Raw genomic sequence first — 15,541 nt, 5'->3', positions numbered from 1 at the left:
GTATACGAGGCAAGGTAGTTAATGTAGCGTTACCCTGGCACTCGGCGTGTAATCCGTCATGCGCTAGACTCGTGTTATAGTAGGCGTGGTGCGCGTTCAGCGAAATACGTTACCTAAAAGGAAAACCGCGTTAAAGCAAAAACGCGTCGTGTGAACGTCACGTGAAACGGGGATTATTCATATTTTTGTTATATAAACTCTTCAAGCTTTCATTATCTGCTCGACTTGGTTTTACCTGGCTCTCATCCAGCACAAGCATCTCTGCAAGGTATTCCCTGAGTGGAGGCATATGGATTAAAATCTTATTAAACGATTAGATAACAGAATTTTTTATATGTAAACATTAACCCAACACGTAAAGCGGTATGTCTTCTACAGTACCTTACGTTGCTCGTAACATTACTATAATCCCCAAGAACTAGGTGACAGCCCTGCACCGTGCGAGGCTGCATTTGCCTGTAACATCAGTGCCCAATCGCCTCATTCTGAGGTTTGAGTTAATGAAGTTGAAACTGATCCTGGGTGAATGTGCTTAAACAAATGCAACTAGGAAAAGTTAACTTGAAAGAAGGTCAATAGGGCTGATGAAGGCTGCGATTTGGTCAATTTCAAATGGGGGGGATAAAATAGAAAGGCTTTTCCCCCATGACTTACACGGCATGAGAAGGCCCTCATCTAATACCAGACTTACAAATAACTGAAATAACAATTGAGATACGATATTGTGTTCATGTGTTTGTATGTGCTCAAATAATGCATTTTACATGGGCAAGCCTCACCGAGTCTCGTCACTTTCAGGAGGGTCCTGCTGCTATATTGGGATAATTGAACAAATACATTCATGAGAGGTTGCCGCCTTGTGGGATGAAACTGGAGAACCTGGGCATCGGTGATAGAGCTTCATAGCTCATTGGATTTCTCCAGCCTAAATAAAGATTCTGATTCTGAACCTGTAGGACGGCTGATATTCAAAACTCTGCACAGATCGAAAAATAAATACCCTGCTGTGCTGCCATCTGGCCATCTCGTAGCCAGCCCCAACTCTACAGCATCAGCTAGGGTGCTGCGGTGGCGAAATGTTATCTCCCTCGCCAAGTACACAGGAGGTCGTGGGTTCGACCCTGAGGCTCAACCATGGCATTGGCAATTCCACTTTTATCCAGGTGGGATATATATATGTACTGCCATCGGGGGTGACAACAGAAAAATGCAGTCCTGGGGATTAAAGAAGCAGTTGGGGAAATCCTCCCCCATCCAATTGAACCCTGGTGAATGCTATACCAGAGTCCATTAATTCTCAGCCAATTTGTCTTAAATATTTTAATCGAAGCAACAAACCACATTAAAGCAGTCAATCCTGGAATGCAATTAAGTTTCTGGGAATGTCCTCTTAATTTATAAACGTGTTTACTGGTTAAATGTGAAGATGTGCATTTTTGGTTATAAAGATTTAAGATTGCGTATTCTTAAGATTACAAATAATCACTCGTTGCCATAATCATATTCACATCTCCTGTAATGTTTCCACTAAAATATTTCAGAACAAAACATTACTGCATATATCCAACTGGCAATATTTTAATATTTCACTTTATTTGGTTATATATTCGATCACATAAAAAATCAACAGCTCCTGGGGATTGTTATACATTCGCCCGACTTATACATTTACCTATAGCAATATTAAAAGTATGGATTGGAGACAAATAAGCAATCAAAACTAGCAATGGCAGTCATTTATATGGAGACTATGCAATGAATTTGTCTGGCCCAAGTGCCATAAAAATTTAACATGTAGACTTTCCTGACCAATATTCATAATAAAGGTTTTTTGGTTAGATCGCGTAAGCATAAGTATAAATGTGTTGTAACTCTCCACCACCCGACACAGCCAATAAGGTTTGTCACATAAACAAAGCGTGCCAATTACTGGTGCGTGGAGAGTAAATCCACAACATTTAAAACCTTACTGGCTGTGGTGGGTGGTGGATAGTTACGACACATACTTACGCGATCTTACCAAAACACCTTAATTATGGTTTAACATTATTACAGTATGGTGAAATACACCGTGTAAGACATTAGCTTCGTAGTTTGTAAACACTTGAATCCCAGTGGAAATTGTAAAAGGCACAATGTAAACTGGATGTCAACATTCATTCACTTTGCTCCCTTGACCTTAAACTATGGAATTATTATGGTTACATGTGTTTACTCAGTAATAAGAACCCTCTTTCAGGGATGTCATTGCAACAATACTAAAAGTAAACTATCAATATTTTAATGATATATACACGTGGTGGATGGCGATAGTTACATGGTTGTGGTATATGGTGGGTGGTCTATACCTTGCCGTGGTTAGGTGGGTATAGTTGCGTGTTGCAGGGTCTGCGAAGCTCATAACATAACACTCTGATGGACAGAATGTCGTGAAATAGACATCATCCTGGTTTGGCCCATTATTATAAAGGCTGTTTTTTTCCCTTTTCCCCAAAGCTTTAGTTAAAGTCAGGATTTTATCTCAGTTTAACATAAGTATTCATCCTTGACTCATAATACAAGGGCAGCGCTACCTGAGAAATGAGCAGGGTTGGAGGAGTGGGCAGGGATAACGGAAGAGCTAGATGGCCACTCAGTGTGGGTGGAGCTCGTGATCGAGAGGGCGTGGCAAAGCAAGTGCTGTTGGGAGGGGCTGTTAGCTGATGGTGTTCAGGGTAAGGATCCCAACTGGAACAGTCCAGTGTATGGCCAAGTCACTCAGACCAGCCTGTGCTGTGTGGTGCGACGGCGGCACTCCACCGCCGCCTTCCACACTGCAAGCACCTGGCCCAGTGTGACATCGTCAGGCAGCGGGCGACACACGCTGCCCACCACCTCATCCCGCTCGCCCTGCCTCTCCAGGTGTGCCCTGAGCGTGTCCGCGAGGCTGCACGCAACATCGGGGACACACACAAGCCAACAGAAACGTCTCAATATAATTTGGAGTCAAGATGCTGTACAACGAGAAGATATCAGATGGCAGGTGAAAAGGAAGAGCGAATGTTATGCTGCAGTGGGATTGTGTGGAAAACAAAGATGATATTGACTCGTGATATACGAAGGTACTTAAGGGAATGTTTCTGGCTAAGAGGAGAAAACAGTGTTCCCAAGTATAAACAATACTATACAAAATGGCTTCACTGTCAGCTAAAGATGCTGAGGTGATTGTTGACATGTAGGTCGCTGGGTGTCTTGGGAGTTGCATCGGGAGATCAGTGCATTGTTTCAGGATCACCCAGTGCTACACTGTGATCGCATGGGAGCTCTATCGGCGACACAGCCGAATTACATCTTGGTGGTGCGGATGCCTCCTGTTCAGGCTAATCAGAGGAACTTTGTGGTGGCGTGACTGAGCGTGATAGTGACAGTCCGGGGGTCTGTTCGGGGCCGGCTCGTGCTGCGTCATACGCGTGTAGGTGCGGTGCTCACCTCCACGCGCGTGTACGTGCGGGGCTCACCTCCATGTGTGATTGTAGATGTTGCTGTGCTGCTTGGGCCGCAGCTCCAGCAGCACGAACGCGTGCAGCTCCAGGATGAGCCCGTCCAGGCGGCCGCCCGAGAGCCTCTGCTCCAGCGCCTCTTGCTGCTCGTCGTTCAGATCTTTCTGGAACCTGTCGAGCATGAGCAGCACTGGCTCCTGCCGGGGGAAGCGGGGAGCAACATAAAATATTTTTTTAGACTACAGTATTTTGTTCTATCAGGTAAAGCCCACTGAGCCATATAGCTCTTTTTCAGAAGCGACCTAGCCACATATATCAACAAAGTGGCTTATCACGTGATAATTTAAAGTAGCCAAATAAACTAAACGCACATTGATTATAAATGTGGAGGGAAAAACCTGAGGAACCAGAGAAATATATAGGTAACGGTCGGGATCGAATCCATGACCTGTATATGAGGCAAAGGAGATTTTTTTTTTATTAATTTCATTTTTTACCTACGTGACTTTACCAAAAGAACTAAGAGTATGAATCCTTGCAGTCACGAAAGCTTCAAATCTAGTAAGGTTTGTCACGTGAACAAAACGTGCCAATTAGTTATTACTTAAGCACACCAGTGTGCTGGAGAGCAAACCCACAGCATTTATAATTTGAGTTAATGACGTTTCACTGGTGATTACAACAACCAGCATTGTCAGATTGCCGGAATAGTGAAGAAGTCTTCCTGTTTTTAGTGTTCAATAGAGTAATGTGATGTCATCACTGTGCTTCTACAAACGCAATAATGTCCACTGAATCAAATGCCTCTTTCTTTGTCTTCAAATGCTTGGCAAAAATAGTACTTGGCATGTACATTTCTGTCTGATGAATTTGTCATCATTTGTAGAAAGTGTCAGAACTGTTTTTGCACGAATTTACCTGTTTCAGCTCTAGCAGAAGCTCTGCTCTCCAGGCAGTGAGCAGCTTCCAAAGGGAAATGCTCTGCTTGATGCGACATAACTGTAGAACCTACAGACAAATGCACGCACACTTTTCATAAACTCGGATGCATTCGTACACACTCACCCACAACACACTTGTGCGAGCAGTTCACCCGGATGATAGTCAACTCAGCAGCCCACCATCCCACTCGGATTGTAGTCAGTTCTTACTCAGGACGAACCAATATGAGCATTGCCTAATGCTTGCTTAGGTAAGGAGATACAACTTAAATTTAAGATGTACAAAATCATTTGTACAAATGCTCTTATATTAAACCATAATCAATTTTATTTGTAGAGGTACATTTGTGAAAAAAATATAAAAAAGCAGTTGTGAACAGTGTGGTCAAGGTAACAGGGAAAGATGCAGCCTTGCAACTGCTCGTTAACACCACTGCTCACCCCACCACCCACCACTCACCCCACCACCCACCGCTCACCCCACCACTCACCCCACCACCCACCGCTCACCCCACCACTCACCCCACCACTCACCCCACCACTCACCGCCACCACTCACGCCACTGCCGGCGGACGAGCCTCCACTTATGCAAACTCTAGACGGTATTTGGTCTACTCTTCCACATGTCTGCAGATGTGGGCGTACCCACACTTAACCCCAACATAATGTGATCTGCCGATCAACTACGGTGAGCCAATTGACACTGCTAGGTGCACACAGGCTGCAGTGTGGCGGAGGAAAGAATGACACCGTGGCAGCTCTAGTAGCGACGAGTGTTGTGTAAGATTTACGTGGAGCCCATATAATAATGACATCTGTAACCATAAGGTATTTACAGCGCCCGAGTTGAGAACCCCAGCTACAAACTGGCCATGCAAGCGCAGTGTGTGTTGGCACCTGCGTGCCGGCATTCCCTCCGGCGTAGTCCATGTGCAGCGCAGACACCACGTAATCCGCCAGGGGTTGCTCTCCATCGCCTCCTACGGCCGCCAGGAACTCCACGGCGACCGTGAGCGTGAAGATGACTTCGGAGACATCGCTCACCACCCGCAGCATGTCCATCACGCGGCGCTGGGTGGCGACCGACAGTGGCTCCTGATGAGAGAGTGGCCACGGGAGTCAACAGCAGCAGCAAGGAGGAGGGGACACCGTCCCTCTCTCTATCGGTAACTCAACTCGGAAGGCCATGGTCTTTTACAAAATTGACACACATACAATTTTGCACTTAGATTCATAGTAAAAGGTTTTTATGTTTGATTGCATAAATATCAATGTGTCGTTAACCCACCACTACCCAACACCACCTCTGTACCTCCGATTAGCACGGTTGGCTATGTATGGTGCGAAAGAAGTTCAACATATGTGTTATACTTGGTATTAGATATACTTCTGTTCTAGCACAAAATATATGCATGGGAGCAACAGAATAAGAGGCGCTTAAAGGAGTTATGTTATATACATGTATGTTCAACTTATTTGGCGCCATATGTAGCCAACCGTGATAATTGGAGGTGAGGGGGGCTAATCGGAGGTTAGCACGAGAGCAATAAGCCAGCTGAGGTCCTGAGTTTGAATCTAGGCAGCCACCTATGATGAAAACCAGGTTATGAAATACAGAGAATCGACAATTTCATTGGTCTCCCAATGAATATGCAACAATCCTATTGCTGTCTTTTAGTTTTTCACTTAATTTGGCCCATCCTAGTTATGAGCACTAAAATGAATATGGAAATGGATTTAAGAATATTTGAGGGTTGTCAAATGTACATTTGTTTAAATTTTACACTTTTTCAGAGCACTTTTTTTTATAGAACTTACGCACAATATTTAAGAAGAAGAAAAGATGTTTGGCAACATGGACATGTTGCACTTCAATTAACTACTCAAATACCTCATTTTAAATCCTATATGAAATAGAGCAGCATAACATATATTTGAGCAGGACAGCCTCACTGTATAGCTTAAGAAATTGTGGAAATTGACATTAAATGCAATTGTTTAAAACACTGAATTACAATCTTGCCAATGTGAAAAGGCCCAGCATTTCACAAATTGAGCAACAAATGATATCATTGTAACACAGGTGATAATGTTATATGTGCATGCAATAAATGGCTTGTGAACCTGTGCGATCTTCTTCTGTAGGGTTATCAACACCGTCAAGATGTTGTAATTTTGTTTGTCAGAAAAAGAAGGGATATCCTGTAGAGACACACAACAATTAGCAGGTGTGCAGTCACTTTTAAACGGAATTAATTCGATGCAATATATAAAATTGACATGGACATGGTTCCGATGGTCAGAAGACCTTTTCTGCAAGACAAATCATTCCAATGTCTATAATTTAGCACAGGTGAATTTGATCTACTTAAACTTTGTCTGTATGGTACATATATTGCACATTCACTCTCATCAGTTATCACAAAGCTATGCAAATTTACTCAATTACTAATATTATTGAGACAAACACAGGAGCATTTGTAAACAAAATGCACGAAGATTTCACTGCGATATGTAATGCATCACCCATGGCATTTATTTATCCATGAATGGCCCCTGATTGAGGGGCCATAACTCCCTGCGTGCAGCAAGGTGTATCCTGACACGGAACAACATTGTTACTACACTTGTTTACCCAAGAAAGCCAGAGTCTTAACATTCTTTTTCAGGATGGTCCTGCCAAGTTTTTACAGAAGGGGGGGAAGTTGCTGTTTGTAATCCAAATAGAGTAATTTTCAGGTAATATTCCAGTATGGGGATATTTGTCCAGTATAAAAATAGAGTGATTTAGATGGCAGAGACATGCAAGGACCGAGGAACAGAGGGCACATAGGGGCCATGAAAGGGCAGGGAAGGGACGGGATGGAATGGAGAGGTGAAGGGAGGGAAGAGGAAGGGAATGGGCAATGAAGAAGAGAGGCTGTGGGAGGAAACCAGAGAACCCAAAGGAAACCCAATTCCAAACCAGGGGAGAACAGACTAATCTCCACATAGAAAGGCGCCTGAGTAGGACATCTTGTGTGAGGCACGAGTGTCACCACTGTGCCACCACCACGCTGCTGCCAAATCCAAGCCCCGTGCCCCAGCCCCACCTTTATGCGTGGTTTCCCCAGGAGGAATCGGTCCACCAGGCGTCGCTCCAGCAGAGGGAACGCGTAGTCGCACACTGTGGGGCGCCCCCCTTCCAGCCAGTACTCGCAAGTGGACAGAGCCAGGGGCAGCACGTCCCGCTCGACGTCCACGCTCAGAGCGTCCACCGCCGTCACCTCTGCTGGCCCCACGCACCTGCGTGTAGAGGGTTCAGGCGACGGGATGGCGGGGACAGCCATAGCAACAACGTAAGAGCTCGTTGCTTCTCCAGGAAATCCTCACCGAGCACCAGGTAACAAAAGGGTCCTGGACTGAGATGTTTGACTAACTCCTTCATGAACATTTTACTTGGGAATACACCAGCATACCCCAAAATACTCACGTCAAACTTCACCTCATTGTCCTGCAGATATGACCTTGCAAATACATTAAATAGGAATGACGCAATGATCCTCTACCCTCTGGCTTCAAAGTAATGGTATATGCCTGCACACATTGCCTCTAATAGGTATTCGTGATCAAGAAAAGGGTCATGAGGTCACCGTAACCAAAGATTTTCATGCTGCCACAGCGTATCATCATTTCTTTCTTTCCTGAAGAGGGATTTATCAACAATAGGCATGGCTGAACTGGCCGCAATAAATAGGACTCCTTGCACTTTCAACACACTGCCTGTACTGCACTAGCAGTGTTAGCACCGGAAAAGGAAATAAACAGAGCCAGCGTAAGCGGCCAGAACTAGAGTAAAGGCCAGTTTAAAGAGAGGTTAGATAAGCGCTTTGACAGATAAGCGTGCAGAATCGTGAGAGGGGTCTGCAGAGCTAAGTTCCACATATAAAACATAACACACCCTGGCCTAATGAGTCGAACAGTAGTCTGTGTGAAGATGGTAACCATATTTCTTAATCACCAAGTGGTACGCCAGTATGTAGAAGAGGCCTCTGCTACCAAACACTAAGCGTTGATATTAGTTTTTGTCCTTCCAGTGTTGCACCAAATGAATTAATTTCGACTAAAGCAGTGCTTCCCAAACTTTCTAAATCCATGGGCCACTGTCAACCGCTCATAAACAGACAACATATTTCTAAGTTAAAACTTCTGCATGTATGTTGAACTTCTTTCACTCCACACAGCCAACCAGGCTAATCAGAGGTGCGAGGGAAGGACAACAAACTAAACACAAAAAGCAGTTGTAAAGAAATTAGTTATCTATCTAGATTAAAAAGTCCATAGCTCCAGTGCTCCAGATGGCCGCAGAAGCGCATCTGAAAGCGCGCGATGCAGTGACCATCTCCGAACTACTTTTTATGAAGGAATGGTTTTTTTTGTGAGAGAAAAAGAATCGTAGTTCTGGCAACAGTTCCGTAGACCATTCCAAGTGTTATCTTGGACCACAAGGCAGGAATCGGCTAAAGTGTGCATTGGATAAGGCTTCTCAACAATGTCTATTTTGTGTGAATTAAGAGTAGAGAATGCTGTTTATTTTGTCTGTCATCATTGCTTTGCGGTGAGTTCGAGTTTGCTGTTTTTAACGACAAGCAATGGACACCCCACATCTCCATGCACCGATTACCTCACTCGGTGGCCGGAGAAGCGCTGCACCATCTCCACAAGGTCATTGTGCAGCCCGATGAGTATCCTGCTGACTGTGCGGGCACACAACCCTAGGCCGTGTTCCTGGGGAAGCAGGAGGCTCATGGGGGCAGCAGCACCGGCGATTGCGGTAGCCAGTGCCTCGGGCAAAATGGATCCTGCAGCAAACAGGGGCATCAAGCTGCTATCAAGTTGTTCATATGTGATTCTTTGAATGCAGAACTGATGAGGAGTTATTTTAATTCTACAGTGATGTGTACAGGTTAGGGATTCACCAGATTCCTTCATGAGAAGCTGAACCGAGTTCCATAATCTCCAAAACGTGTCGATCTGTGCACTCAACGCCTGCCGCTCCCGTTCTGACACAAAAACAACAGCATCACTCCGATTATGCTACACCGAGCTACAGGTGTACGAGACGGGTCTGGTTACCGCAAAGCATATTGTTTCCCACTTGGTGTTAATTTTTTATCACCCATACCCCCCCTCTGCTCACCACACAACCATTTATACAGATAGCAGCAGCCAACGCTGACCACAAACTCTGCCCTCATACAGAGGCAATGTAGGCTGGGGCACCAATAATTTATTTGTAAAAATAAAAGGGAAGAGGCTACAGCCTCTTGGCAGAAGTTTGTGACAGTAATTTTGCATGCAACCTAGCACTTGTGGTAAGACGCTAGTTTGCAGCACTCTCTTCAGTCTATGCCCAGAATACAGCTCAAAATACCCAATATATTTTAAAAAGACGTTATGAAACATTTCATTCCTGTGTGTACCTGTGGCTACAGCACTAAAGTGCTGTAACGTTGTCACACTATACATATTGAGCTGAGTGAGTTCATTCAACACACATATATAATGGAACAAACACGAGACACACGTCGTATTGACAATTAAGAAGAGCAAATCGACTTCAAGGTAGACATTGCTAGACGCAATGACAGCGAATGGCAGGCAAAGGAAAAACCACGTGCTGAAGTGCAACCACCGTGGAGATGGAGCCAAGAGATCAGTTTACATGCAGGAGTGAGATGGATTATAGCATCTCTGGACCGTGAGGTACGGCGATGGCCTGGGAGGCCTTCATCCAGCAGTGTACAGACAATTGCTGCTGATGATGATGATACACTGACCATCACACAGCGACCCATGCATGTGAACCCCCTGTGACTCTATCCATCTCCCCCAACTCTCCAGACTCTGAGGGCTTCCTGACAATAACATTAATAAGCATATTGCAGAATAAGCAATGTGATTGTTAATTCAATAACTGACGTTACTAAACGTGAGGTATGCAAAACTCATAAATCCAGAACTCGCGCATAGCAAGGGTTTACTGTACTTAAAACAAATATTGCATAGGACTAGATCATCTGGAATGCAACCAAACTCATCAGATTGTGGAAGTTAACCAAGGTTGAACCTGAATAATAGGGCTTAGATGGGTGTCCACCTTGCATAGAACAGGTGTTATAGGCTGCTGTGGGGCTACATTGTGGCCAGCAGAGAGCAATGCAGCAAAATCCATTGTTGTACCGTACATCTATGCTATTCTTCCAGCCACCACCAACCCATACTGGCCAGTTTTAAGTGTGATTAAGCCCTAATCCAGCAGTGGACTAACAAAGGGCTGTACATGTACATACATTAATAAAGCTCCAGAGGCAAACAGACACTTTGACTTATGGCTTCTTAGACTCGGGAGACCAGGCCACCACAGGGAAGGAGCAAGAAGAAGCATAGCTCACTCCAAGATGAAAATGATACACTATTCATCCACTCTGAAATTCACATTTATATTTTCCATGTTTCCATTATTACCATCGTTGAATCTTTCGAGGAAGCTGACGACAGAAAGTGTGGTGTAGTTGAGACTGGGTCGGTGTCGGAAGTAAGAGATGAGCTTCTGCTGCAGCTGCAGCAGCTCAGGGAGGAATCGCAACAACTTGAGCTTCTGCTCCTGCACCCAAAAAGACAAAAAAATTGCATTTTGGGACCATCACCTCCTTGGGAGTTTCTAGATCTACCTGACATCACATCCTATTGGGGAATGGCAGAGGAAACAAAAACAAATAACTACTTTTGGAGTCCTTAAAAGGGCCTCTCCTACTCCCTGCAAGCAGCAACCGAGTCAAGATATGGGAGCTGTGCATCCTCTGAGAAGTGCTTACCTGCATCAACACATGCCACAGCACAGGGTGAGCCTCTCGGCCTCCCTCCTTCTCTAGCAGGTGGGCCAGACGCCCGGGTGTGAGTCGGGCCTCATAGCGCCACAGCACGGGGCTGCTCGGTAGAGGCACAGCACTCGGAGCACTTGCTCTCTCCATTGCCTCCTCCTGCTCCGTGTCCTGGTGTTCGCCATTCCCTTCATCCACAGCCGTGTCTGTCTGTCGGGCTGTGTGCCCAACCACTTGCACTCCATCACACTCCTCATCTTCCTCTGAGTCTGTGTTTTCTTCTTCTTCACTTGGATCCTGGTTTTCTGCGAGTTCCCCTTCTTCTTCCTCTTCTGCACCTGTGTGGTCGAGTGCCTCTTCACCGGTCTCCATGAGCTCCCCTTCATTACACGGAAGCTCTGCCGCTTCACTCTCATTCATTACGTCACTGCCCGCATAGATGAGCCTCACCAGGACATTGCCGCGCATCTGGTGGTCTCTACTCATGCGCTTATTCACATCTTGGAGCTTTCCATCCAAGCCCTGGAAAGCCAAACATGCTACCGTTATTCATTCTTCATGTCAAGCTACATTTTTATTTTCCATAAACGTAATTCAAAAGTCAATAAAGCAATGCATGAAACGCCACGATTCTAATACAGCATCAGCAACCAGCTACATGGTCCTTCCAGGCAAAGCATATTGTGATAGCATAAGCGCTATTTACGTAATACAAGTAAGATTTGGGTATTCTGGAGCTGCAGTTCATCACAATTGCTTATGAACAGAGACACAACAACAAGTAGACGCACAGAAATAGAGAAAAACACACATTGTGGAAAAAAGTGAAATGAAATGCTTGATCATTTACATACAGAAATATGTAAAATATTTTAAATGGTAGCCTATACTTGCTGACACAATTCTGCTCAATGTTTCAATTGACTGCACAAACCTATATATAACCTCTTGTTGCAACAGCCCTTTCGTGTTCAGCAGTCCCACTGTTGTATAATATACCTGATAACGCATGCTTGTGTTGCAATCGAAACGTCGTGATTTATTATTTATTTTTCTACCTACTTGACTTTACCGAAAGAACCAAAGAGTATAGTCATTATGTGTTACACAAATTAAAAGTCACAATAGGCAAGTCTATACCTCGTGGAAATTATCGCTTTGCTTCTGCAACTTTTAGTGCCTTCATATCTCCACAGTGGTCTCCTCAGCTGTAAGAGTCTGAGCTTTAATAACAGCATGTATCTGGGTATGACTCACTGATGAGCTCCTAAGTGGGCGAAAGATGGCCATTTATCCCAAGTTGTGAATTTATATCTCAGTAGTAGGCTGTCAGCTGAAATTGACAGAATGTAAAACTTACCATTTCATGGTTTAAATAAAATGTGTCTGCATACTATTATTGGTGATATACAATATATCCTATTTAGCGATAAATACACAATGGACAGTACTCAGCTAACATTCTCATACAATGCTAATATGTTGCAGCAACTCTTTCTCTTGCGTCAGCAGTTCTAATGCTGTTTGTCTCACCTGATGACGATTGCTTGTGTTGCGATCGAAACGTCTTTTGTATCTACATGACTTTACCGAAAGAACCAAAGAGTATGGATTTCTGCAGTCACGAAAGCTTCAAATCAAGAATGCTAATATGGCTACAACTGTACGGTGGAGCATAGTGAGTATCCAGCCATTTGATTGATGAATGGAATGATGGAACGTGCTCTAATCTTTCCTCATTGTTTAACAATAAGGTAAAACTTCCATATTCCTTTCACACGAGGGTCTCGATGACCAACGCCTTACCTCGAGGAATGGCTTAATGCACTCGTCTACAAAGTGAGTCTCCCACTCAGTCCTGCTCTTTTGGGAGTTGAGATTCTGGTTCCACTTGCACCATTGCCCTGGGGAGCAGTGAAAGTGGAACTTTAGCAGCCGCTTACATCTGGCGAGCGCATGATGTGACTGTACAGTTCAGATGTCAAACCCTTTTCTACATTTTCACAAAGTGATTGGTCAAACTAAAGTGTGGTATGTATATTTTCCAGAGTATCTGTGAAGGCATCCATCATCCACTCTTAAAAATATACACAACAATCATCATTTAGACTTGTATTGCACACAGCTTTTGTGAGAAAAAAACAGGCATGAGGGACCACAGATGATGACAACAATTGGCCAAGCTCTTTCTGGTACTAAAATCATCAACACACTTGATAGTCGGCAGCATATCTCAAAATAAGATTTGAGTCCCAAGTGTTCACCAACACCTCGGCCGTGACTGGAGTTTGTAGTTTGCAATTTATCTTTCGCATAACACCAACCACAACCACATAGTTCAAACTGAACTCATCTGGAACTGGGAATACTCATTTATGTATTGTTACAAAACCCACTAACTCATAGGATTATAACATCATGCCATATTTGGTAAACATTTTTTTGTATTATTTAAACTTGATGGTATTATCCTCATAAGTGTTAAAATAAGCATGACGCGGTGTGTGGATTAGGCAGGAAACACAAATAATATATGGTATTGACTGTCAAGAAAAGCAAGTGGGATTTGGCAGGACACAACTAGGAGAAGTGATGGCCGATGGTCGTAAATGGTGATGGTATGGCTGCAAAAGAAGAGAAAGACTTGAGAGGAAGACCACCATGGTGATGAGCAATGAGATCAGCTCATGTGTAGGAGACAGAATATTGTATCATGGGACCATGACAGATGGTGACTTAGAAAGGCTTTCATCTAGTAGTGGAGAGATCGTGGGTGATCATGATGATAAGAATAGTGCATTAACAGTTGTGTAATGATGCCAATGTAATTTCATCTAATATAGAACACACAACTCTGGGTCAAATTAACTGTATATCAATATCTCTCACAACAGCAATGTACCAAGCCAAAACGACTACCTATAGGGGCAGTGATTATTTTCACTGAAACTAGGCTGACATTACTCCAGGGCTTCCATAAGACTGTGGGTACCGACCGGGTTTCTGGCTTGTGGAGGTGAGCAGGAGGTGTGCTGTCGTGAGGGCATCGTCCCAATTCCGGCCCAAGGCAAGACCCAGCTGAGTCAGGTCAACCTGCAGGTGGCCCAACAGGAACGCGGGAATATCCTCCACAGCCACAGCCGGTTTAATAAGCTGCTTCAGTACCTGCAGGTGCCAGCCAAAACACACACATAAACACGGGGAAGAAGATGTGAAGAGTCGTCTCATGATCTCCTCACTGCTGTGATTTCATTGTGATTTTAAAAAACAAAAACATACAATGTAACTGGTATTGGCCAATCATCCCAATGCTGAAAATTACCTGCACATTACTCAATTAGGATCACACAGCAGTAGCGATATTGCCCCTAATATAAACATTCGGCAGGACCCTCCTGAAAAAGAGACTCAGTGAGGTTTCCTGGGTAAAAAAACCATAATAATACTAATTTCATCTCATCTTTTTCAGAATCTTCCTTATGTAGAGGAGTAGAGGAGAGTAGTGGCGTCGTGTGCGCTGTCCAGTGCGATGACGTCACGGGACGTGGGGTCACGCGCGCTGGACAGTGCACATGACGTCACGTCTCCTAGGGTACTTAAGGGATACCCCGTGACGTAAGCGGGGTCACTGTGGGAACGGGTAAAGTTAGAAGGGTGAAGAGGGAACCAGGGGTAGAGAGAGGGATCGAATAGGGAGTCTGGGGAGAAGCCGGTGGTAGCCGTAGAGGTGCTTCTCTCTCCGGTCGGTGGAGTCGGCAGAGTCCCCGATCCGACACGAGAGAGAGAGACCGGAGCTAGCCGGCAGGGACCCGGACTCAGAGTAGGACCCCTAGCCCCTGGGAGTTGTGTACCCTGTATAATATTGTAACAGCGTTAATAAACCCTGGCGAAAGCCCTTAACTTACCTCCGTCTCAGAGTACGTTCGTCGGAACTACTCAACACTTATAAGGGGGCGAGTGAGAAGTTCGTTGAACTTCAAAGGTAGTTAAATATTTTGAGGGAGTTTATTCACCCCACAACGATTTGATAAATTGTATATCATGAATACGAAACAAATTACAAAAACAACAAAATAATGCTATTACAACAAAGTGTAAAATTAGGTGTGTGAGGCAAGTGTAACATTTGCAAGAGAGCAGCAGTTTTAGAGCTGTGGTACCTCTCCCGACCACACACTGGATAACAGGTGGGAGTGGCTTGTGTGTTTGCATTGTATGAGTTTTAAACAAGACTCGGGTCAAGTGCCACGCTATTGT

The 15,541-nt window shown here is 44.5% G+C and overlaps 1 protein-coding gene across 1 annotated transcript in view; it reads right to left on the bottom strand.

Annotated features, from left to right (window-relative positions):
- Positions 1-1,572: 1,572 nt before the first annotated feature.
- LOC133345815 (E3 ubiquitin-protein ligase rnf213-alpha-like) overlaps positions 1,573-15,541 on the bottom strand; it is a 131,570-nt gene continuing 117,601 nt past the window's right edge. Inside the window, 12 exon segments of the mRNA XM_061556815.1 lie at positions 1,573-2,926; positions 3,498-3,676; positions 4,398-4,487; positions 5,319-5,516; positions 6,546-6,623; positions 7,514-7,706; positions 9,085-9,262; positions 9,380-9,463; positions 10,929-11,067; positions 11,279-11,806; positions 13,091-13,188; positions 14,281-14,449. Of these exon segments, the coding sequence (XP_061412799.1) occupies positions 2,758-2,926; positions 3,498-3,676; positions 4,398-4,487; positions 5,319-5,516; positions 6,546-6,623; positions 7,514-7,706; positions 9,085-9,262; positions 9,380-9,463; positions 10,929-11,067; positions 11,279-11,806; positions 13,091-13,188; positions 14,281-14,449 (2,103 nt within the window). The 3' untranslated portion in view covers positions 1,573-2,757.

Source organism: Lethenteron reissneri, chromosome 23 (assembly GCF_015708825.2).
Source record: "Lethenteron reissneri isolate LAM-NWPU_2019-01 chromosome 23, ASM1570882v1, whole genome shotgun sequence".
NCBI lineage: Eukaryota > Metazoa > Chordata > Hyperoartia > Petromyzontiformes > Petromyzontidae > Lethenteron > Lethenteron reissneri.
The sequence above is the reverse complement of the archived record's forward strand: the minus strand, read 5'-3'. Positions and strand labels throughout refer to the sequence as shown.